The sequence below is a fragment of the Cryptotermes secundus genome, unplaced genomic scaffold, assembly GCF_002891405.2.
Source record: "Cryptotermes secundus unplaced genomic scaffold, Csec_1.0 scaffold434, whole genome shotgun sequence".
Taxonomy (NCBI): Eukaryota; Metazoa; Arthropoda; class Insecta; order Blattodea; family Kalotermitidae; genus Cryptotermes; species Cryptotermes secundus.
Window position 1 is genome coordinate 102,672 of NW_019738963.1, and position 26,409 is coordinate 129,080.

Here is a 26,409-nt window from a genome sequence, read left to right on the forward strand (position 1 = left end):
ACCACCGCGCAAATTGCAAAGTTTGGCTGGACTGTCCTACCACATCAACCTCATAGCCCCGATTTAGCACCTTCAGACTTTCATCTCTTTGGGCCTATGAAAGATGGACTATGTGGGCAACATTTTCCAGATAATGATGCTGTCATTGGAGCTGTAAGAAAGTGGCTAGCCTCTGCTGGCGCAGACTTTTACGGGTATGGCATACAGGCTCTTGTTCATCGCTGGCAAAAGTGCATAACGAACAGTGGTGATTATGTTGAAAAATAACTGTAAGTAACTGAAATCTTGCTCTATTTAACTGCATTGTTATGCTTTCTGTATCCGTTGTAGTTTTCATTAAAAAAATAGGAGGCATTATTTACAGAAAGCTCCTCGTACATATCCTTATAATTTATAAAATGAATACCTTTCCATCTACAGAAAACAATTACAATCATGGATTACAAGGTTTCTTTTACAATGATATTGGGAATCTATTTCACCATATGGCCATCCAAACATTTCTCGTTCTACTTAGAAAATAAGGTCTTTTACATTTAAAATTGTATTAAATTAAAATTAGTTTTATTAAAAGTGTATGAGCCCTGGCCAGTGTAAACAGGCATAAAATTACATTACACTACAAGAGAAATATTGTGCACCACAATTACGATGATGGTGGCACATATTAAAACCAGCCAAATTTATTAAATTGAAATTAGCTGGACATTTTTTATTTTTATTACAGCACATATGTGATGTAGACAGAAAAAAAAGAATGGTGGTAACATTACCATTGACACTGTGACAGAAAGAAACCTTACACTAATATGATAAACTGTTTCACTTCCTGAATAACCAGTCCGATTATTGATCACATATTCCTAGATGACATAGGCAACAAAACAAAAACAATGGATACAGACATACTGACAGAACAAACTGCAATATCTTTTTATTGTTAATGTAGTGGTTTGTTGCGAAGTACTGGAGTTTGGTAACAGAGATGATGCTCTTCATGGCTCCACCTTCAAAAGTTCCACATCAAAGATAAGTGTGGCATTGGGTGGGATAGTATTAGTAAGTTAAGAACAATATCACAAATGGTGTACTTAGCTATTAAAATGATCCATACTTTCCAGTTTCTGCTGTAACTCTTCTGCAAAGTATTTATGTATATGAGAAGCCAGAAATAAATTGGAAAATAAAAAATTGAATATATAAATATCTCAGAAATGTGACTGGTGAAGAAAGAATTCAGAATGCTGGAATCAGACGGTTTCTAAAAATGTAATCCTAAATGGCATAAACTCAGTATCACAAGATAAAATAATAAACACAAGAAAATATATATATTTTTCACTCATTAACCTTTGCTGAATGCACACTTCCTGACGGAAATAAACTGGAAAATTATGACTAAATAAGAACAAACTGAACATATAAATATCTCAGAAATGTTACTGGAGAAGAAAGAATTCAGAATGCAGGATTCAGATTGTATTTCTAAAAATGTAATCCTAAATAGCATAAACTCAGTATTACACGATAAAATAATAAAAAGACAAGAAAATACAAATATTTTTCACTCATTAACCTTTGCTGAATGCACACATTTTTGCCCCTCCCCCCCGGTGCAAATAAAAACATGCGCCTGAAACTTGTGTGTAAAATATGAGAATATTATGTTTCAACTACAAGTATAATTTTACACGTTACACTGAGGCTAGAAAAATTATGGCTACACAACAGCGAGAAAAATCACAATTTCCATTCTTTTCGCATAATTTATAACCCCCAATCAGTTCTATTTCCTCATGTTCACACACTTTCCAATCACTGCTTATTACTGGCAATTTAATATCCTTATGTTCAACAACACAGTTTAGGGGAAAAATTTCTCGACAATCTCTAATTCTAATATAAATCTGCAAGCTCGTTGGATCACTTTAGGAACTGATATGTATGTAATTTTACCTTCCGGTGTCCATAAACCGCACAACACAGTACTTCAAAATTTGAAGTTCACCTTAAATCTTCCCTCATTCTGATTCACTAAAATGCTTGCAACTCTGATCCTAATTAAGACAGAGTATTCTTCCTGTATTAATTGAAAGCTCTGTAAGTGGGTACATTAACTTTTGACCTTGGCCCATTACCTCAATTTATGAATGAAGGCACATCCAGATTTATGCAAGTTCTTCTCACAATATTCAGTGATTATTTCAATACATCTCTAGGAAGTGTCATGTTGGGACATGAAAGTATGACTGTCAGTGGACTGATTAGGCGTGATGAGTCAAGCTGTTATCTGTACAGACATGCTGTGGGCCATTATGACTCATTCAGCCATCTGAATTTATACTACTGCCAGTTGAGTTAAGTTAATTTCCTTGTCTGGCAAATCCTGTAGTGGTTTGGCCACAAGTAAAAAATTATTTTTTTATTTCTGACAAGTTTAATATGCAAGTGCTACTAGTATCAAGGACTTAACATTTTAAAAGTGTTGTAGTCCCTAGAATATCAGTCACAGTGCAAGTGCCATGGGAAAAACTACTTGTGATGGACTGGATAATAAGAAAGATTTGTAGTATTCAGAGAGGAAAGTGAATCTGCAATAAATGTGGGCATTCCAGTTTTGCCCATTAGTTTTGGATTTGATACAACTCTCTCTTAAAGTTCAGAATATGACACAATTAAAATGAAGACCTGAACAGCTTAAAACTGGGAAGACTCCATTCTTTCTTCCTTCAACAAAACACTGGGGTCATTTCCAATGAACAAGTAGTCACAAGTGAACTATACAAGGAAAAGCTGAAATTCAAAGAAGCAATTAAAAGAAAATATTTGACTTAACAGATTCCAGTAGTAGCAAGTTCACATGAAGATGAAATGATAAGCACAGCTAAAGGAAAACTTTCACATAACAGGAATAAAGAGTGAGAAGATTCAAATCCTGATGGTTCTTCCAAAGGGGTGATCAATTAAGAAACTTCAAGCATTCAAAGCCTCAAATTATATGATTCAGACTGCGAAAAAATTAGTGGCTGAGAAAGGAATTTTGTCAAGCCAAAATGTAAAACCAGGCAAAGTGAGTGATGCCTCCTGCTATAGCTGAAATGGGGAAGCAATTTCATGTATTTGATGACAGTAGCAGAATCAAGCTAGGGACAACAAGATCATGTTTCTTTTATCTCAGAAGACAAGAAGGTCCATCCTCTGACCCTACTTAAGTTTTAAGGAAAAGAAACCTGATAAGTTCCTAGGCATTCACCCTCCAAACTGTGTGTCACAAGTGGTAGTACACAGTCTGTATGTGTACCATTCATCAGAATGTGAAACTTCTGATTTCAGGTGCAAAATTCTGCGATATCATTGAAGAGCAAGTACAAACTTACAACTGTTCATTGAAAATCATACATGCCAACTGTAAGTTTGCTGCCAGACTGACTGTGATATATATCAATGGACTTGGTACCTAATCAGAAATACTGAACAGAGATCTGAAAATGACAACATAAACAACATAACTTACAGAGTGGATGACTGCTGGACACAACCATGTAATCTTGTAGTGACTCTCTCAGGACTTTTTTTGAAAAGTTGAACATCCTGCTTAGAATCCTTTTATAGCACAGAAGAAACCATGCTTCTATAAAGGTTCGGCCACACAGAGCGCTACGTACGCGACACACATGCTACGTATGCTATGTTCGCTATACAAACAGAAAAATATCTCCCTTTATTGGCAATGTGACTGGCCACACAGATTTCCATACGCTACGTATGCTATGTACCCTATGTTAGCTGCATCGCCGTGTACACAGCGCACGTAGCGAACATAGCGTAGCACTCTGTGTGGCCGAACCTTTAAGAACTGAAGCTGAAACTTTAAATGGGAGAAACTATTATTTGTGATTTTCTGAAAACCATTTCTTCATGATACAAAAGGAATGCAAGCTTTTCAATAATAATACCCAAGCAACTCTTCAACCAATTGTGTTTTATTCATAAAATGAAATGATATAGCACATCACTCTGTTTAGAACGTGACACAATAGCTATATATTCGTTTCAAAGCAAATTATGTTGGTTTATGTCACATAAAAGTGAAAGACGTGACTAAGATTTGCTACTTTTGTGCTGCCTCAGTACTAAAACTGGAGAAATTTAATCAATCTGCTATCATAAAAATGGTGCTGGTTTGGTCACTGGGTGGCATGTCTTTGCAATGGCACTTGGCAAAGGTGTGTGTGGTGGGAATAGGGAAACAATTAAAGTGCTAGAAAGAAAGGCAAGTCTGCAAAACCCTTAGGAGGAGCAGATCATGACATCAAGAAAGCTCAGCAAGTGGGTTCTTGTCCAGATTCTGTTGGTCACCTTTGAGCATTGTGCTGCTGAAGACCACAGCAAAGAAATAATTATGTCACGACACCATCCAACACCAATGTCACTCAAAAGTGTTTCCCCAAAAAAATATGTCCAGCCACACATAGAGTACATTTGCAACATAAAGAGTATCATACAGAAGATATAAAAGGACTTCTGACCTGTGAATATGACGCAAAGAAGTTGCTTGCACGCGTGTTACAAGTGAATGGCAGTGCAATTCAATGAAAATGTACGTATTTGAAGATCTTCCATGATATAACACCGTGTAGCCTGTTGAAAATCAGCCAATGTTTTGGAAGAATGTATCGCCTCCATCTTCAGGGTCAGGTTATTCTTAAACCCTGAAGACGGAGGTGACATGTTCCTCTGAAATGTCACTTGACTTTCAACAGACTACACAGCATTATATCCCAGAAGACAATACTCTTCATAACCACCACTCTGAGAACCTAAAATCCTTCATTCTATATTCCTCTGCCCCAGTAAATCTTGCATGTACCCTTCACCACCACCCAGCCTCAAGTGCTTATAAAAGTGGATCAGAAAGTGCAACAGGTCACACATATTAGCAACGAAACAGAATCCTGCTGCACCACTTCGAAACTAGACACTAGGCTTTGTAAATTGCAATTAGTTACTCTTGCAGGAAACATTTCTTACTTAAATTAAAAACTATTTTTAATATTTTAATGAATAAGCCTGCCAGGTTTCCTTTGTCCTTCTTATTAAAGTTGCAGTGCCTATGTAGCTTAATGTAAACTTTAATCTGAGTGACCAACAACAGCATGCACAAGGTGGTTCAAATATGACCAGTACTAATTTTTTTTTAAAAAAACCATAATTGCCAAACACTTACTTGCACATGTCAGTCTTCAACGTACTCCCCTCCAGAGTCAACATATTTTTCCCAACGTGCAGGAAGCATCCTGATGCCCTTTTCAAAAAAGGCTTGTGGTTGGCGGCGTATCCACTCCCGAACAGTCTGGATGACAGCGTTGTTATCCACAAACCGCATGCCTTGCAAGTCTGATTTGAGCCTTCCAAACAGGTAGAAATCAATTGGGGCCAAATCGGGTCTGTAGGGCAGATGTGTCAGAAGTTCCATTTCAATTTCTGGAGGGTTTCCATTTTTGTTTTGGCTGTATGGGGGCGTGCACTGTCTTGAAGGAAGGCTACCTGCTTTCCACCTGTCTTCTGCTTGGATCAGATCTTTTCCTTCACGTCTGTTGCCAGGAGGTCTGAGTAATAAGCTGCGTTGAATGTTCTGGCATCTGTCTACATGGATAACCCCCTGCCAGTCCCAGAAGAACGTTGCCATCACTTTTCCTGCCGAACGGCTCCTCTGCGCTCTCTTGGGTTTGGGAGAACTGGTATGCTGCCACTCGCGTGATGATTGTTGGAACTCGGGAATAAAGTAATGCACCCATGTTTCATTGGTGGTCACTATAGACTTCAAATATGCATCACATTCGTCTTCAAACTGCTGTAGGAGACGACTGGCAGCTTGTGTGCACACCATTTTGTTCACGTCCATCAAAGTGTGTGGTACTCACTGTGCATTCACCTTGTGATAGTGCAGTGGTATTTCACGATGTCTTTTACACTACCAACACTGATGGACAGCACTGCTCCAAGTTCCTTGATAGTGATGCGCCTATTCTCATGAATAACCGCGTCTGCACGATCAATGTTTGGCTCGGTGACGGATGTTCGTGGCTGATGATCATGCGGTTCATTCTCCACACGCACTCTGCCCTCTCTAAAGCACTTACACGACTCAAACACACGGGTCCGTGAAACGCTCTTCCCCATACTGTTGTTGGAATCTGTGGTGAATTTCAGCGGACGAGACATTTTCTCCAAGGAATTTGATCACAATGCACTGTTCCATGGTCAGCGGTACCTTCGGTTCACTCATCACTCTAGCAACTCCCAGACAGGACTGAACAGGTTCTAACGCGAACAGAAGGGAGGTTGAGGCTTCACTCTCTCAAGGTCGCACAGCTGCTGCACAGTGCAGCTTGTTTACGTACAAATCAGTCCTGGTCATATTTGAACCACCTTGTAGTATGTAATCTGTAGTTACAAACAAATATGAATCTCATGATCTCATTCATGTCCTAACACGGAAGTTTCCAAAAATGTACACGTACATACTTACATAATCACAAAATGTTCTGAAAAAAAAAATGCATAAATCTGGCTATACACATTTTCCCCATAAATTAAGGTCAAAATGTTAATGTGCCCTATAATATTATGAGTAGTATACCAAATGAAAGACCCACTTACAAGCTTCCAACTGGTACATGAATGAGCCCTCTACCTTAATTATAACCACAACTATAAGCATTTTAATGAATCAGAGTGCATGAAAAGTAAAGCAAAACTTACAGCATCTAAGTGCAGTAACTGCAATTAACATTGAAGAAAAAACTTTACATTTATCATTTATTCATGCCTCCATAGCCATACACTTCATTCAAATCGAAGGTGGTCGCATCAACTGCTCGATTGATCTTACATGGAATGACCAACCCTTAAGATGACACAAACAATACAAACTCCATGACTGTATGGTATATAATATAGCACCAAACATGGGGGATTTAACTGACAAGAACAAGTTATTTTTGTGATAGCTTCCACTTGTTCTGATTTCAACTTCCCAGACATGATTCCCATGTTTACTAAGTATTGGCATAGGAAAGGTAAAGGTAAAAAGTAAAGCTGTCCCCTTTCTTAGGCAATTAAGCACTATGCCATGAAGAAGTATGGGAAAGCGGATGTGTAGATACACATATTCTTGCCCTCGGCATTAGTTGGAGGAGAGTAGTCAGATTCACGACCTGGCCGCTTTACCCCTGGGAAAAGACCCCTTGCTACCCATTAGATATGAGGCTGGATGGGCCCAAAAACCAGTCTGGACAAGGCAGAGAGAAGAAAAATCTTGCCCCTATCAAGACTCAAAACCCCCTACTGTCCAGCCCATAGCCAATGCTACACAAACTGTGCTATCCTGGCTCATCGACACAGGTAAGTGGAAGGCAAAATAAGGAAAGACAGAAAAAGCTGATGTAGTCACACAGTAGCAGGTACAAGAGCAGCCCCTCTAGTGTGACTAGTAGGGTCTGTTCAATTAGGCACCATAGAGGCAACAGAGAAGGGTGACATATGTAAAGGGAAAGTTACAAGTAATGCATTACTGCAGTTACTGAAGGAGTGAATGCCATGTAAGAATCTGAAGGGCTACATGAAGCAAAATGCTTATATAATTCAGACAAGCATACACACAATGCTCACAAATTCATTCCCTAGTCTCCAACATGAAATTCCATCCTAACACTGAGACAAAAAGTTCCTTGATAAAATTTCAACCATGGCATACTTTACACGTAAACTGTGATTCAAGTGCCTTATACTGTGTTACCTTGACTGTAACAACTTATGTTTTCTGTGAAGCATATGCATCAGTCAAGATTTCTTCAAGGTGATTTTTGCCATATCACATTAAATTTTACAATCACATTTTGCTTAAAAATTATGCTTGTAGTTGATATTTTATCAAGGGACATTTCTGTCTAAATGTTCCTACAGGAATCACATGGTGCAGTCTGCAGGCACCAATTTTTGGACAGACTGTATCTGTATTTCAAGTTCTCAAGGTAACTGTTAGGACTAACCCAAAAACTATTCGACCTATTTAACCCAAAACGATTTTAATTTCTATGCATAAGACAAAGTACTAAGCTGCCATTAAATGTGATATTTAAATAGGGTATAAGATGCTGATTTTTATTTTTACCACAATCCAGCAGTCTCTTATACTGATAACACCTGCAGCACACAAACCAGCAGTTAAAAGCATACAGACATCACTGACTACAAGTTCTTCCATAACAGCTAATGAACAGTAGTTAATCTGAAGAGTGACTCTGAGAGAACAACCTCATCTAACAGTGGAAAAAGAGCCAGATGAAGGTAACAGAGCAGTGAGTAATAACAGCAATACCACTCAAACCCAAGATAAACTTTGATCAAGCTAAAATCATTATTTAGATGTACATGTTATTGACAACAGACACTCATGATTCCCCAACATGAGTGTAAAGGAGATGTACGTCTCTTTGCTTATTACAATATAAACTGGACTTAGCATCATGGTCAGACTGAAAGACAACCAATATGCCCTTGAACAGTTCTGTATGAAATTTACAGGAACGTAATAATATGTGAACAATTCTTCATATGCTGAGGTATCAACTGGATGGAACACAAAATGGTCCAGTATTTGATTCAGCATTAATTATTCAACCATGCAATGAACAATGTTTTCTAACATGGTAACTCGTAAAATAGATCATGGAGATTAGTTCTTACTCTTCCCAAGCATGCTAGTGTCGCACTGCTCCTGCTCATGTGCCACTGTACACAAGATGGCTGACAAAGGAAGACCGCCTGTAGAACAATGCATAAAAACAGTGTTGTTCTATACTGAAACAGTTAGTGCTGTTAGTAAGATCTAATAGTGCACTGCTACAAGTATTATGTTTTTGGACATTATCCATCGTTTTGTCTATTTTCTACCATCAAATTCACTATGGAAGTTGAGGCTACTAAAGCCCTTCCTGTTTTGGTTATGAAGCAGGGTACAAAACTGACCACCAAAGTGTAATGAAAGCCTACTCATCTCCAATTCAAGTCCAACCACCCGCATCAAGTAAAAAGGGGAGTCGTTCATAGTTTGGTCATATGTCAAAACCAGTAGGATCTTAACAACAAAATTAGAAAAATAAGACATGATCTGATGCTCAGTGACTAGCCAAAATAATCTGACGACTCTGTAATAAAGTCACTGGCAAGAAATCGTCCCTCTTCAGATAGAGTATACCAGGACACTGTAGTCATCCCGTATGTCTAGGGTACCTTCGAGAAATTCAGACGCATTGGGAACCATTTCCAACTCAGAACCATCTTCAAAACTAAACATACACTCTGTGAGACATTGATGAAAACTTGACCCATCAGAGATGACCAGGAGATGAAGCAGTGTGTGTGTATAGCATCCCATGAAAATGCAGCAGATGTTACATCGGTGAAACAAGAAGACCCTTAGAACTATGCATTAAGGAACACAAATATAACCTCACACAGGATTTGCTGGAAAAATCAAAATTAGCCCAACATGCATATGAGGAACGCCACAAAATTTGTTGGAATGAAGCCAAGGTCTTGCAGATCGAGCCCAACACCACATACAGGACATACAAGGAATCAGCCCACAAGTCTCTGCTGGACCATCAAATCAGTCAACCCAGTGTGGATATCAATCCCATCTGGGCCCCCATCATATCAGCAGAAGTCAAGAGACTACAACGCAATTAAGCGTAGTTGGAGTGGAAACTAGTTGTTTTTCTTGTGTTGGTACCATAAGAAGTATTGCTTCTCTTGAGCAATGATTTCATTTGAGATACTTCTCTCTGGTGCAAGGCCCCACATGTGTGGGGTTTCAATAATTTAATATTTTCTTAGCTCTCACAGATGGTTTGTGTTGCGTTTGATTTATGTACCCCTTTTTGAAACTGGCATAGGTATCCGGAGATAGCAACTAGCTCTATCTATTGGATCCAACTGAACAGGTTTTCTCTGAGGACAGGGACAGAATCCAGTCTCCAAAACATTGTGTTTTGAAAAATAAACACGAGTTTTTTTTTAGAAAATAGACAGGACAATGGATAATGTACAAAAATATAATACTTGTAGGAAGTGTTGTGATCACATAAAGGCAGTTTCGTGCCCATTTCAAACGTGATGAGCACCTTCAATTAAAACAATTCATAAACTTTATAACCAGTCTAATGATGGCTTAGTGTTGGAGAAGAAACATCACTGGCCTTCACCTGTGCATTCTCAGGAGAACACTTATGTTGTCAAAGTGGAACTGCAAAGAAGCCCCAGTAAATCAATAAGAAAGGCTGCAGCACAACTAGGGATGTCCAGATGACCAATGTAATGAATACTGAAACTTGATTTGAATTTGTATCCATACAAAATGCCAATGGCATTTACTGAATGGGCTCAGAAAATTGAGGTATCATTGAATAATGTTTGGTTTTCTGATGAGGCACACTTCCACTTGGACAGTGTGGTCAGTAAACAAAATGTGTGATTTTGGGCATCAGAGAATCACGTGATTCATGAGAAGAGTGCACCATGTACCATGCAAGCACCGATAAATATTTCATCAGTTCTCGAAACAAAGCTGGGCTATATTTGGCTGAGCAGGTCATAAACAGTCATATCTATACGTAAATAGTATCGAAACCAGTACCGTGATAAATAATTTCTTTGTTCAGAGCTAAGGAATGAACCACTGACATGACCTCACGTAGGTTTGTTTTGGTTTCCAACCCAAGGTCAAACTGCCAGCACTCCCAAAGAGAGTCCTGTGACATGTACACAGGTCATACGCGGTTACTGCTTGCGACGTGTATATGTGACATTCGGCCGTTAAAGGTTAATGGTGGTCATATTGAACAGTTGAGTCACAGAAGATGAAACGCCATGCAATGGTCTTTCTTTTTGCATGTTAGTTTGTAGTACTGTTACTGAAATTAATATTTTGTTAATAGATCAAATGCTGGATCATTTTGTGTTATACCCTGCACATTTCTGCAACAATACTGTCACATGTTAGTGACCAGACATGGGGTTTAGATTGATAACTAGATTTACTCAATGTTTATAACTTGTGGCTACAAATGATTATAACACACTCACTAATCTACACAGACTACAAACCACTACAGCTCACATTAAGTCTTCTCAGTTTGTTATGTCTTGCCAGTTGTTGCTTGGTAGTGGCTTCTAATAATGGAGATCCCTCTGCTTCCATCCTCACAGCCAACCACAAACTGCAACTGCTGACTCACAAGTAACTTCTAACTTCTGACTGCTGACCTGTTCACCCAGGGTCCTTGTTATATAGCCTCAGCAAACTGCATGTTAAACAGCACTTCCCGCAGTTCTATTGTTGCATGCATATCCCTTGCAATGGGAGCATGTTTACCAGGCCTAGCAATGGCTGCCTCTTCTGGCTCCACTATTCTGCCTTTCAGGTGTCATGTCACACTGCTCCCTGAGTAGACTACAGGTGTAACACCACTTGTTCTTCGATGGGTGTTGCTTGTGATGTCTATAATCACCTCTGTGAACAGCACCTTGATGTCACACTGGCCCATTGCTTTTGCTTCTGCTTCTGGTTTTGACGGTATTCACCCTTCATTTCTCATGGGTTGGGTCTCACATTAGTGTTCCCAAACTCTTTACAGCTGTTCACCTCAAGCACCATGGCCCTTTTGTAGGCGTGCCTGCTTAACATGGTTTTACTACCAGCAGTCTCCAGTCATCCTTACAGGCACCTCCCTTGGGATTGGACCAGCATTCTTGCCCTTTGTACTTCAGCTCAGTAGATGGCCCAGAAACCAATCCCTGTGAGGCGCCACAAAACAACAACCGTAACACACCAAGTTACTACCACCTTGTTGTTATCCTTCATATGGGGGGGGGGGGGGTTTGGAATGCAGCCAAAGCCCAATTGCACTTCTTCCTAGCCCAGTTTTAGCATATGGTGCCTCAAATTCACAGATGCATTGTTTGTCTCCCCTGATGCCATCTGTGGGACATACGGAACAGTTGGGTCCCTCTTGGGCAGTCCTGTAGCAATGTCTGGTCTAACAATTGTTACTGCAGCTCCTGTATTGATAGTCACAAGATATCCCTCAGCACTGAGAAACATTGCTGTGCCTCTCCAACACACTGACTCTGTAAAGAGGTGGAGGTGATAGCACTGGTGCCTTCTTCATTTCTCTCTCATTTTTGTGGTCTCAGTAGATTTTCTTCTGGGAAGTGTTTATGGAGATATTCCACTGGCAGTCCTTCTAAGGTGGCTAACATGCCAAATTGCCTGCAGATGGGTCATGCCATCCTGCTGTGCTTGCTCTTGGGTGAATATGGTTCACTGGGTGCTCTGACCTTTCATACATGGGCTGCTGTTATATTCTGGCTATGGCCATCATCTCTCCCACTGACTCCTGCCTGTTCCTCAAGCTTCGGTTGTCCTTTTCTTCATTCAATTCGTCGGGACAATTCTCTCAAAAGTGGCCAGTAATTGCAGTGCCAGCACATAAGCTGTTGGCTCGGGGTGACCAGCTCCTTCAGAACGTCTTGGCCTTGTTTTCCAGAGCCTAATGAGTGACTTGACAGTTAGCTTTATGGCACCCTGCCTGAGGGCCTCACTGACCATTCCCTCACCTGCCAGAAGTAGCTGCCAGTCTCTTATTTCACTGACAAACACCTTGCCTGCTTCCCTACAAACATGGTCCTTGGGAACTGCAGGAAGGGCACAGTGGGTTAGCTGCTCAATGTGAATGGCAAACTCCTGCAGGGGCTCACCAACAAGTTGAGTCCCTGTTTTCAGCCAAGTTCAAAATGTTGTGGCCTGGTGCTAATCCCAAACATGGTCCTCAAATGCCCCCATAGTCTCTCACACATTGTTCCATTAAGGACTCTGGGTAAAACATCAGAAGTCTGGGCCTGCAGAGTAGCAAGCAGGAGCGTGGCTGTCACGTGTGGCATCCAGTTACAGTGCTATACTATGGCCTCAAGCTGGCTCCTATCTATGCTGGTACCTATAATGCCATAACACCCATTATCAGCTTGGACTTCGACTTCTGCTAGTCTTGTCAAGACATGACGCATGGCTTCTACCAGCATCCTTTTTTGTTTGAATCCCCACTTGTGTTGGACCCCGAGGTCCGGCTCCTTACAGAGGCGCTGTGCTCTTTGGTCCATATTATGTCCTCATCACTTCTAAGTCCAGTTAGGTCTCTTTGATCATTGTGTTAAATTTCTCGCAGAGGCTCTTGGTCTGCATATCAAGGGACGTTTGTTAGACAAGATCTGTTTCTTTCCTTGCAGAGGCCCTGGGTCCATTGGTCTACAGACATTTGGATGTCTTCCAACCAATTTTTGATGGTCTCTTTCAGTTCAGAAAGAATGGAGTTTATTGCAGCCTCCATCTTCTCCTAGCTGGGCATCACTCTGGCCTTCATTTCCTCCAGGCCAGTCTTCATCATGGCCTCGATCTTGTCTTGACTGGTGCTCATTTCAGCACTTATGGTCTTAATATCCATCATTACCTTTTATAGAGCAGCCTGTATTTCCTACATGGCGGCTATCAGATTCGCAGTCTCCCCATGATGAACTGTCACATTGGTTCCAAACCAACACCCCAGCAATTAACCAAATCAAATCAATCCTATCCCATTTATGACACCAGCTGCCATGTCTTAGTGACTAGGCATGGGCTTTGGATTGATATGTGGATTTATTGAATACACACCACAACTACAAATGATATCACGCTCACTAATCTACATGCTCTACAAATCACTACAGATCATATTAAGTCTTCTCAGTTTGTTCTCTCTTTCCCATTCACTGCTAATGAGCAGCTTGTAATAATGGAGATTCCTCCATGCTTTCGGCCAACAACGAACTGTGACTACTGACTCAAAAATAACTGCTAACTTCTGACTGTCACCTGACTCACCTATGGTTCTTATTATTATAGCTTTGGCATAGACTGAACAGATAACATTGCATCCTGCAGTTATTCTATTGTTGCGTGCATATCCCTTGCCACAGAAGCATGTTTACCAGCCCACTTACTAGCAAATGCCAACTCTTCTGGCTCCACTATTCCAGCTTTCTGGTGTTATATCACAACATGAATAATCTAAGACAAGGCTGCCAGACATAGAAAATTAGAACTCTACAAGCCTACTGACTCTTATGCTAATTTTGCAATTCATCTGAAAATATTGTTTGGATGAAGTTATTATGCTCTTCATGTGGACAGTCATTTTCAGGCCATATATTCCTATGAAATGTGAACACTTTGTTTTATCATACTATGGCAGAATAGATGACAGAAAAGAAGAGAAATGGAATATCAGAATAGAAGAGATATAAAAGTTGATGTACATAATATTAACACCTTATCATTATAGTAATTCAGCAGAACATATGAAAAATTTCAAGTAAGAAAGGATATATTCCCGGATGTCCACGAGATCCATAGGCATAATCAGGAGAGCACACGAGGCGAGCACGCTGACCGACACACATCTGAAACCATATAAAATATGTTACTAGATTTAAGATACAGAATAAAACTTTACTGTACAAGCAAATTATAATTCTCTAGCTGCAGTTTGAAGTCAAGACTGTTTGGCAACTAATTCAGACATCAAAATCAGCAACCCACATTAACACAAGATCATTTTACATACAACTTCTGCAACATAGATTAGGTGGATCATGTTTTATTGCTGTTATGTATTTAACTTACTGAGACTGGAAGTGGTACTATATATCTTCCAATGTTTCATGCAAAACCTGAAATACTCCAATGATCTCTGCAACATGAAAGGCATATCAAACATACTGAGGTATCAATTCCCCTTTCTTCAAATATGAAGCATGAATTTTACCATGGGGGTTTTATTATAGTAATTAGCGTTTGTGCAACTTCAAATTTAAGCTACTGCATAAGCCTACTGCAGAGTATTGTAATGAAGGTGACACTTTCTTGGAAACACTGTCACTGGATACAAGACTTGGATCGACCATTATGTTGCAGAAACCTAATGCCACAATATGGAATGGAAATGTAAACCATTGCCAGTCAAAAAGAAGTTTAAAACTCAAGCATCAGTCAGAAAAATGATGTTGACACTTTTTTGGAATGGACAAGAGCCAATTCTGGAACAATTCCAAGAGATGGGGGCACATCAGTGAAGTTTCCGTAATAGTGAAATTCTTCAGAATAGTTGAAACCAATTATTTGAAACAAAGACCAAGGACTACTGTAAAAGGTCTCACAGTATTGCACAATAACACCCATATGCAAACTGCTGCCTACACCATTAAAATCCTCCACCACCAAGTGAACTCTGAGATGCTGAAGCATCCTCCATATAGTCCTCACCTGGCTCCTCTCATCACCTGTTTGGTCCACTCTAAGACAGTCTGAGAGGACGCCATTTAGCCAGTGACAAAGAAGTGGTGCAAAGCGTGGCTTATCATTCAACAGAAAACTTTTTTCTGAGGGCATACAGGACGTTGTGGACCACTGGATGAAATATGTCAAAAAGGATGGAGACTATACAGATAAATGATGCTATTGTAAATACTCATTCTAATTGTATTTTTTATAAATTAGTTCTGAATAACCCTTGAATTTACTACCACCAATGGCAGTTGTAACGCATGCAAATGTGCTCTTCCAGCACTGACAATAAGCTAACTGTATAAAGATTGTGTTCTTTTTTAACAGTTTCATCGAACTATCATGATCGGGTTAAAACATGCATTAATTCTAATAAAAATAAAAAACGTTTGTATTAGTCTGTCTTTCTATGATTTGATGGACAAATGCCAGTATTACTGCCTTGTAATGAATGAAAGTAATAATTTAACTGTTTGGTAAAAGCTTTCTATATTATACTGAAGGTTTGTTGAAGTTTTCTGCACTGTTTCCACAAGGTGCATCAAATAAATGCAGACTGGAGGACATGTGGCTATGCATCCAAGTTTCCTCTCTCAAACGACTTGACTACATAATAACTCAAAAACCAGTTACTGTGTAAAAAATATGAATATGACAGAAATACAGATCTCATTAAGATGTAGAGCTTTCATTTGAAACCCCTTCTGATGTGAATTTGTAATGATATGTAAGGGAAAATAATCTCTGACTAGTAGATTTGTATCCATAAACTAATGAAATTGACTGTTGGCGTTAGTTTATCATACATGTGCGCACATGCATGTAGAAAAATACATATTACACTATGGAAAATTATGGGTGTAATATGACTAGTCATTAACAGAAAATAAATTAACATATAATTCAATAAACATTTCCCAGCTATTTGAACAGTGAGTGAATGGAAGCAACTATGAAATTTTAAGAAATCTTATTCAAAAGCTAACATCTCTAAGATCCGTTTTAATATTGTCCACCCACCTACGCCTTGGTCTTCCCAGTGGTCTCTTTCCTTCTGGCTTTCCCACCAATATCCTATACGCATTCCTCATTTCCCCATTCGTGCATTTTGTTTCATTAAGTACAATTTTTGTAATGATCATTACTCTCTCTTCTGACCAAGCTTCACTGAGCTCTGTGATGATCTGTTGCACTACAGTGGCACCTATTAACATGTCATTGTTAGACAAAGTAGAAGTTTGTACTGACCAACTGGTTTTCTAAATTTCCTGTTGTGGCAGATGCTGCTGCATGGTGGATCACAAGCATTTCCCATTTGTCTGCAGTTCTTCTGGTGCCTGGTGTCATGTCCCCTGACACAGTACAGCAATGAAGGGCTGTTCTGGTGAGGTAAACTTGGAGAAGAACGTTCTCCCAGAGGACCATCTTAAAATCAAAGTCATGGTCAAAGTGACTTTATGACTGGCAGTTTACCGCCAATCAGTTCGTATTGGCATCAAGCCCCTTTAGACCCACGACCATTATTTTCTTTTTCAACTGAAGACTTGCCGTTATAGCCCTTATGTAACATCCTCTCTGACGAGAGGATGATCTGTTGTTTACAACTGCCGCTGGTCCTCGCCAGCGCAGTCATTCTCAGATCCAAGTCTCATGGGGCTCAAGACCATATTTTACTATCTCAAATCTGAGACTCCCACAACCTGGAAGGCCAGGTCTCTGTATTTCTATCCCCCACAAACAGGGTGGTCCAGTTATACACCCATGTAATGGGTGCCGTTTTTGTCACCTACTATGGCTCACAGAGCTATGGTTTAGGTATTCCAACCTGCACAGACCACATAGAAAATGCAGCCTCCAACAGTTCCTCTATTATTGCATTCGTGTATGCGTTGCTGCAGAAACATGCTGACCGGCTGTTGCCTAGCAACGATCATCTCTTCTGGCTCCACAATTCTGACTTTAAGCAGACATATCACAATACACTGTTGCCCATTGTTCCATATTTTTATAAAAGTATTAGAATTAATTCACAGAGTTACATATCCAAGTGGACAGTTATCCATATTGGAAGCTGTTGAAGTCTTCATCCACATAACACATGTCCATTAACAATGGCCAGCCAACTAAACAATATGCAGACCGCAAAAGTTTACGAAATGATGGATGTAGCTCGTTTTTACATGTACACAAATTCATTTCTTTGTAACAGACTGTGTTTTAGTAACTGTGGTATATGTTGGAGTGTTGCCAGAAAAAGGTGGAGGGAGAAGATCTTCTCTCTCTCTCTCTCTTAACTACTTCCAACTGGCAACAACAGCCATAAAAAATCATTCGGGTTATTTTACTTTTTGCTATGGTAATAACAAATATCAAGGCAATGTCATACATACCAAAACTTGGAGCAACAAGTGCAGATAAAACTTGGTGTCTGTTAACGTAATCCAAAAGTTTCAAAAGACAGTACAAATGTGTTCTGTCATATATCCAGGAGGTACAAAAACACAGCTCTTGGAATCAGTTCTGTCGTGCCAAAATATGGAAATCTTGGATCCCTAACTCCATGCCACACACAAACTAAACAATGTCACTGATATATTTCGTTTAAAAAAAAAGTAAAGCTATCCCTGTAACAGGCCGTGAAGGCATATAGGGTTGTGCGACATTAAGGGTCCCACATTACCTCGACAATCGGCTCAAAGATGGCGGTAAGGTTGTCAGCATTACACACCGGCCGCGCTTCACTCCCCAGGAAAATCATTTAATTAATTCCTGGTACTCATTTCTGTCAGAGACTGAGTAAACCCCGGGGCCTGTGGCTTCCGTAGTCTAGGGGTAACGTTCCCACCTCATGGTTCAAGGTACGCGGGTTCAAACCTGGTGGAGGTCATGGAATTTTTAAGGGCGGAAAAATTCAGGGAACAAGTCCTCCAGGAGGGACTTTAAGCCGTGGGTCCCATGTCGTAGATTTACGGCACGTAGAAGAACCTCATGTCTCTAAGAGACCTCTGAGCTAAATTAGGCAAAAAGTTTCCCGCCCAAGTAGCTACCAATGCCTCTGGTAAATGGGAAAGCATTAGGTACCACTGCCAGAGGAGGGATGACCTCACTGACAGAAAGGGACTAATTATCAGATACCACTGCCAGTAGAAGGCCGAAACCTCGCTGGCAGAAAGGGGCTGATAGCGAGCACCAGTACCGGTAGGGTATGGAAACAGTAGAAATTTAAAGGGGGACTTACAACAGACTATTAGTGGCGGTGCATGGGGAAACCCACCCCCTCAATACTGAAGAACTGAAACCCCAGGGCCCAGTGCATCCAGAAGGATTAGGTCAATTGAAAAAAATCCAATGACCTCATCGGGATGATATATTTGGTAGGTTAAGTTATTTTCGGTTATATTAATATTTCTAAAATACCTTTGCATCCTATGGGCTGAGCACTGTAACAAGTCATGTGATGTGAAGGGGAATTTTCACCCTCCTCAATCCATAACTACAAAATAAATTGGGTCAAGCTGTAATGCTTCTGGCTTGTAGTCAAAGTGCCCAGTTTAAATCTGATACCAACTACAATGACAAGTTTCCCATGGTTTTGTTCTGTCCCTCCAGGCAAATTCTGGGATAATGCCTCAAATTAGATAATAATCACTTCCTTCCACATCCTTGCCAATTTATTATTCACTATCACCCAATCAGTTAACAATACATCACCTCACTTAGAGAGTGTGATGTCAAATAAATGAACACATAAATAAATAAGTAAATAACTAAACCTGAATTATGTCTTTCTACATCATAGCACATTCAGTGGGAAGTGCCCTGTTTTTATGTCTTACATCTCAGGTTTCAGTTGTGCCAATTTGTTTGAAATATCCAACATTTTGGTTAGAACTGCAGCAGCAACAGTCTCATTTAAGGTGGTGGTAATTATTAACCTATTAGTATGTTTATATCACAGTATCCTAGTGATGATATAAACTACTGCTGAGTCTGTATCCATCCTATTAGAACAGTCAAGGCAATTAATAATTTCCAGTTAATACTGCTCAAAACGCAAAACACTGACCATACTTTAATTTCATGGTATTCAAGCATTTCTTATTTATTTTACATTTACATTTTTGGAGAGCATTAACTTCTACTTTACAATTTTTAAAATCTGGCAAATGCAACTTGACTACCACCTAATTTTAAAACATATTTTATAAATAGAACCACTTTACCTGAGCTACCCCTTGGTCCCATCCTTTTATGACTTCACCCTTTCCTAGACGAAATTTGAATGGTACTCCTCTGTCTCTGGATGAATCAAACTTTGCACCATTCTCTAAAGTACCTAAAAGAATAATTGGAATTGACTGTATATTAGACTATTCAACGGAAAATTAATAATTTACATCCCCCCCCCCAAAAAATCTTGCAGTTTCACTTTCACTTTATTTTAAATTCCATACATCCTTCCAGGTCACGCATGCCATAGGATACAGAACATGTCAAAATACATAAACACATACATAAAAACATTGGACCCATCAACACGCAATACAGTCATAGTACAAAATTTGTACATAAAATATTCAAATATGATCAAATTTATGCAGATATGTGATTATTGTTGTCACAATCATAAATTAATACAAAATACCTATTCATAATATAGAAGTTTGATGCAATTATCGCCATCACATTACTACAAATACTTCATTTAACAGTCCAAATATAATACATTTCATCAGGATTTAAAAATTATAATATACAGTAAAATCTGCCTTAAATGGACCCCTTATTAAACAGAGATCTGTCTTAAACAGAAATATTTTCAGGTCCCTTGACTTTGGGGCTGAAAAAGATGTCAAATAACCTTGATTAAACGGAAACTGTCTGACGCGGACAACGGAAATCAAAATAAGCCTTTATACGGAAAATTTTCAGTCTTCCAGAATGCATCGTTTAGAATAATTTTAGGCATCCTATACATTCTACAGAATTTTGTTTTCCCTAACTCTTTAAAATAAGCTTCTAGCAGTACTGCACTACCTGCACTGAGATTCAGCAGAATTGTTTTCCCCTTCTGGAAATTGTATTCAGTAAGGGCTCTAGGCCTACAATTGTCATCATGGCTACAAAGACAAGAGTTGTGCTTGATCTTAACACAAGATTAAAAGTGATTCATGCGAGTGAGCGAGATAAATTGTCTGTTAAGCAGATCATGAAGATGTTTTGTGTCGGTAAAACTCAAGTGTATGAGATTCTAAAGAAGAAAACGGAAATTTTGAAGCGGTGGGAAACTTGTGTTAATGGAAAAATAAAAATAGAACTTAAGAAAACTCCAAATGAAGACATTAATGAAATAGTGTGGGAGTGGTTTGTCAGTGTGAGGGCAAAAAATCACCAGTTGATGGGTCCTATGGTACAGGAATATGCTAAAAAAAGTCGCTGAAAAACTGGAGAAGACTGAATTCAAAGCATCTAATGGATGGTTGGAGAGTTTTCGCAAAAGACATCGGATAGTTTTTAATGAACTTTGTGGTGAATCAAGTGATGTAAATAGTGAGACCATTGAGAAATGGGAAGCTAAATTGCCATCCATAATCGAGGGATATGAACCTAAAAAAAAAAAAACCAGCAAACGGTGATGAGAATGGACTGTTCTTCCGCGCACTTCCAAATAAATCGCTATGTCTGAAAGGTGAAAAATGTTTGGGAGGAAAATTGTGCAAAGAAAGACTGACTGTTTTTCTATGTGGTTTTATGTCAGGTGAAATGGAGAAAACCTTAGTGATTGGCAAGCAGCAAAGCCACAATGCTTCTGAAACATGGACATACAGAAACTTCCCATTGAGTGGAGATCCAACAAAAATGCATGGATGATGTCACAGATCATGGAGGAATGGTTAACGGCCTTCAATGGTAGAATGAAAATGCAAAACCGGCATGTTTGTTGTTCTTGGATAACGCAACAGGCCACCCTCATATCGAACTTTCCAACGTGCGACTTGCTTGGTTCCCTCCAAACACCACTAGTGTTTCTCAACCAATGGATCAGGGCATCATTCGGAATGTTAAGGTCCACTATCACAAATTATTAACGCAATCTTTGCTCGTCAATATAGATTCTACATTATCCGCCTCTGAACTTGCAAGAACTGTCTCAGTTCTAGATGTGGTTATTTGGATAAGTCAAGCAGTAAAGAAGTTTTTACCAGAAACTGTGACAAAGCATTTCGAAAAAACAGGATTTTCTATGGTAGAAGTTACTCCTAGTGTAGAAAATGAGAATGACCAGGACTTACAACATTGCATGAATGAAGCTGCTTTCAGTAACTGCAATTCTGAGGACTACATCAACATAGACAAAGATGAGCAAACAGAACCAGACACAATGGATATCAATGTATTAGTTGAGAATTTTAGAGAAAATCGAAAAGGAAGAGAGGAGGAGGAGGAGGANTCATGGGTTCGAATCCCACTCAGGGCATGGATGTTTGTGTGCGTTTTCCTGTATTTGTCTACAGGTAGAGGCCTTGCGACGAACTGATCACTCGCCCAAGGAGTCCTACCGTATGTGTAAGATCTAGTAAACCGAATTGAAACAGAGAGTTTCATGGAGGTAGGCCTAGGCCCAAATTGGGGCTGTAGCACCACAGGAAAATTGACTAAACGGAAACCTGGCTTCAGCAGAAATTTTTTCTGGTCCCTTGAGATTCTATTTAAGACAGGTTTTACTGTGTAATAAAAATTCAGTATATACAATCAGTAATTTCATAGCAAGAACCTTAAAATTTGAAAACTATTAACATATTCCTCTGCTTGATACAAGGAAATGAGCTGTAAGTAAGCCATTCACAACCATCTTAACCGTTTACTGTCATGTGTTATTTAAAACAGATGGTCTATTACAATACCATACTTCCACAAAATTTATACCCTTAAATGGCCACCAACTAGACAGTGGGTAATACATCGTGTGGAAAATCAACCTAACAAACAATTCAAGAAAATATCTGGATTACAATCCTTTGTCTTCTTTATATTGAAAGTATTTGGTTATAGAGTAAAAAGAATGATGACATAAAAACCTCTTTAATGTAAATTTAAAGCTTTTCTCATCATTGACCAAAATCTTTATTGAGTGACTGAACACTTTAATACCTGTTATATAGGCTCCTTTATCAAATTTGAAGTATTCACAATAGGTACATGTAATTACCTTTGGATCTATTTGTATATTCATGAATCTCAATATTAAAGTTAAATAAATGTTTATTATTAATTATGTATAAAAGTAATGGGTATATATACTGTGAATATGTCATAATTTCCAATTTCTTGAAAATATCCCTGCAAGAATCTCTAGGTTTATGGTTTGTTACGATTCTAATAATTTTCTTTTGCAAGATAAGCACTTTCCTGGCATGAGAGGAGCCACCCCAGAAGATTATACCATAGCTCATGATGGAGGGTATGTAAGCAAAGTAGATTTGCCTTAACGTTGCAGATGATAAAATATGGTTTATATTTTGCAATGCATAGCACACAGAGGAAAATCTATTGATCACTAGGTCAATATGCTGTTTCCAAGATAATACATCATCAATAATCAAACCAAGGAACTTAGTGTTACACTAGAGAAACTTTCCTGATCATAATTAATTTGTGTCATTGTGTTACAACAATTCATGGACCGAAACTCTAAATATTGGCTTTTATTGAAATTTAAGGTTTATTTTAATTGCTAGTGGGGTGGGACTAAGTCCATTGTACTGCGGCCACTTCTGGAAATTTAAGGTAAGTAAATTAACATCAAACCAAGTGTTTATATCTTTAAAGGTTTGGTTAAGATTTGTTTCAAAGTTTACATTATTAGTATCAGTAATTCTGATACTGGTGTAATCAGAATATAGAATCATGTTATTATCCTTATTTATTATTTTAGGTAAATCATTTATAGAACATAAGAAGGGGGGGGGCAAGAATCGAGCCCTGTGGAACTCCACATTTCACTATTTCCCACTTAGATGTATTGTTACTATCAGTTTTATGACCCAAAACAACTCTCTGATGTCTTACCAGTTAGATAAGATTTAATTAATGTTTTAAATATACCTTCTATTCCATATAATTCCAGTTTAACCAACAAAATTTTGTGATTCACACAATCAAAAGCCTTTTGCAGGTCACAAAAAATACTTCCTACATTCTGCTTATTATTCATGGCTGTGCGAATACTATTAATCAATAAAAATGTGCCTTCTCAGTTGAAAGATGTGCCCTGAATCCATATTGCCAAGATAGTGTTAGCTTCAATATGAGTGATTAATCTCGAATAAATAAGTTTTTCAATAATTTTTAAGAAGAAGTCAACAATGAAATGGGCCTTAGTTAGAGATTTCTTGTATGTTGCCTTTTTTAAAGCAAAGTTTAACTATGGCAAACTATAATTATAGTTATTGATATATATATATATATAGATTGATTATAATCAATCTGGAAATACACCAGTACCCAGGATCGCACTGCAAATATGTGTTAATGGTGAGATTATAAATGGAGCACTTAATTTTATTATTCTACTAGAAATCTCATCATACCCAGAAGAATCTTTAGTCTTTAATGATTTTATAATTTTTGCAATTTCCTGAGCAGAGGCATATTGCCAGCTCATTTTGGTGAAAGGTCTATTAAAAACATCTGCCAAATAAGTAGCTGGATTATTTATACTTGTATTTGTATATCTATTAATATCTGATATAACAGAATCAGCCATAGATAAAAATAATTGTTAAAAGCACCAGCAATTTTAATGTTTCATTATTACTTTATTGTCTGTCACAATGGAATGAATACCTCTGTCTCGCTTTATTCTTCCTTTATTATTTTTCAAGTACTTCTTATTGTATTGTTAGAATCAGCAATGATTGTTATAGTGTAGTTTTTTTGCTGCTAAAATTACTTTTGATAGTATTTTACTGTACTGTGTTTAAAATATAATTAGAATTTAAATCATTATTATATCTACTTAATAAAAAAAGTTCTCTCTTTTTGTTACACGAGATTCTTATCCCTTTGGTGATCCATTTATTATGACTGTTGTTGTGTCTAATTCGCTTTTTTGGGAAGGAAGCATAAAAACATCTTAAATATGTATTGTGAAAATTATTAAACATAACATTAACATTATTATTACTGAATATATCATCCCAAATTTTCAAGCTTAACATATATTGAAATTCCGCTATAGTGTTATTAATGTTTCTAGTATAAGTAGTCTCAAGTGTCATGTTTAGTATAGGGACATTATTAAGTATTATAAGCTCGATATCAACTCCATTTTAAAATTTAAAGTTCCATAATTTACTAAGCAACTATCATGACAGTGAAAGTCATTCTTCAGTTTCTAAAGCTCTATGAACAAAATTTCCATATTTCTGTACAACAAAAACTCCACGACATAATTTATTTTTAATCTGTAATCCAGAATTACAGTAGCATACTCACCTGTATAATGAACAACAACAGTCTGGCCAGTTTTGGGATATGTTTGCCCTGAAATAATATATACATATATCAAAGTTATAAATCTCTACTTTGAACTTTAATTAATGCAACATTAATTTTTGTATAGTGTTCACTGCTCAGTTATGTTTATGTACCGTACTGTGTATTAAAATTAAGCAAACCCAGAGAGCTGAGTCCTTGAGAAGCCAATAGCCCCTAAGCTACTCATGAATTTCACAACAATTTACAGAACCTGAAGTTTCATTCCAGCGTTCATAAGAGTCCACCACTTCTCCCCATCCTTAGCCACATCAATCCAACCATACCATCTGATTCTACTTCTCTATGATGCATTTTAACATTATCATACCACCTACATCTAGATCTTCCTAGTGATCTCTTTCCTTCTGGCTTTCCTACTAAAACCCTGTATGTACTCCTCTTCTTCCTCATGCATGTTACATGCCTTGCCCATCACACCCTTCTTGACTTGATTATTCTAATTATGTTTGGTGAAGAGTACACGTTATGAAGCTCCTCATTATGAAACTTCCTCCAACCTCCTATAATTTCATCCCTCCTCTTGACAGTCATATCACTTACGAAAATACGACTTTAAAATTAGTTTAGTTGGCTTATTTCAACTCCATCACGAGCAATCAACTGTGGAAAGTAAATATATAAAAGAACCAAAATCATCAACATAACTTAATGGCAGGCTTCGTGCCAGAAAATTCTTACTATCATTACTGTTATTTTATACTGGCGTCAGGAAAAGTTTCAATTTCGTACAAAATATAAACACAAGACATAAATATGACCTTTATATCCTAACCTCAACAGATATCAGTCAGGAATGCACTACACAGGAATATGCCATTAGAAGTTTAAACGTGATATACCACACTTTAAAACGGATTTAAAGCTTATCTCTTGCCTCACTCCTACTTTGCAGTATAATTTACTTCACATGAATTCTTCATAAGTACAGTAAATGTTTATGACAATATTTCATTTGTATAATTATTTTGCTGGTTACAAGATATTCTCATAACGACGTCTGTACATTGCTGTAACAATGTATATTTATTTGTACTACGATATGTACTACACCCCTGGTTTAGTCCTATAAGTATCTATGAAATGTTATTTCTATGTAACAAAACGAAATTTGGCACTTCCATAAAGTAGTTAGTAAAGACACATGAATTGGGGTTAATTACCATCACCCGGCGAAACAACTTCTACTTCCACACCCATGATTGACAGACTTGAGCCTTAATATTAATGTAAAAGAACACAACTCTGAAAAAAGATACAAAAACTGACCAACTTGAGTAATTCTTAAAATAAAACAGATTCTTTTCCCCTTCAACAACCACTCCTATCCCTAACAATATTTCCGGTTACTGTATTCACAGATCCACAGCAACAAAAAAAAAATGGCGCCCCGTCAGTGGTGTTCA

General features: G+C 38.2%; 1 protein-coding gene across 1 annotated transcript; it reads right to left on the reverse strand.

Annotated features, from left to right (window-relative positions):
• Positions 1-542: 542 nt before the first annotated feature.
• On the reverse strand, positions 543-26,409 carry LOC111871458 (12 kDa FK506-binding protein). Its single transcript, XM_023864602.2, has 5 exons — positions 26,167-26,409; positions 24,944-24,991; positions 19,669-19,781; positions 14,489-14,562; positions 543-1,053 (listed from the first exon to the last, which is right to left on the reverse strand). Exons 1-5 carry the CDS (start codon positions 26,201-26,203, stop codon positions 996-998), a joined length of 330 nt encoding a protein of 109 aa, XP_023720370.1. The 5' UTR covers positions 26,204-26,409; the 3' UTR covers positions 543-995.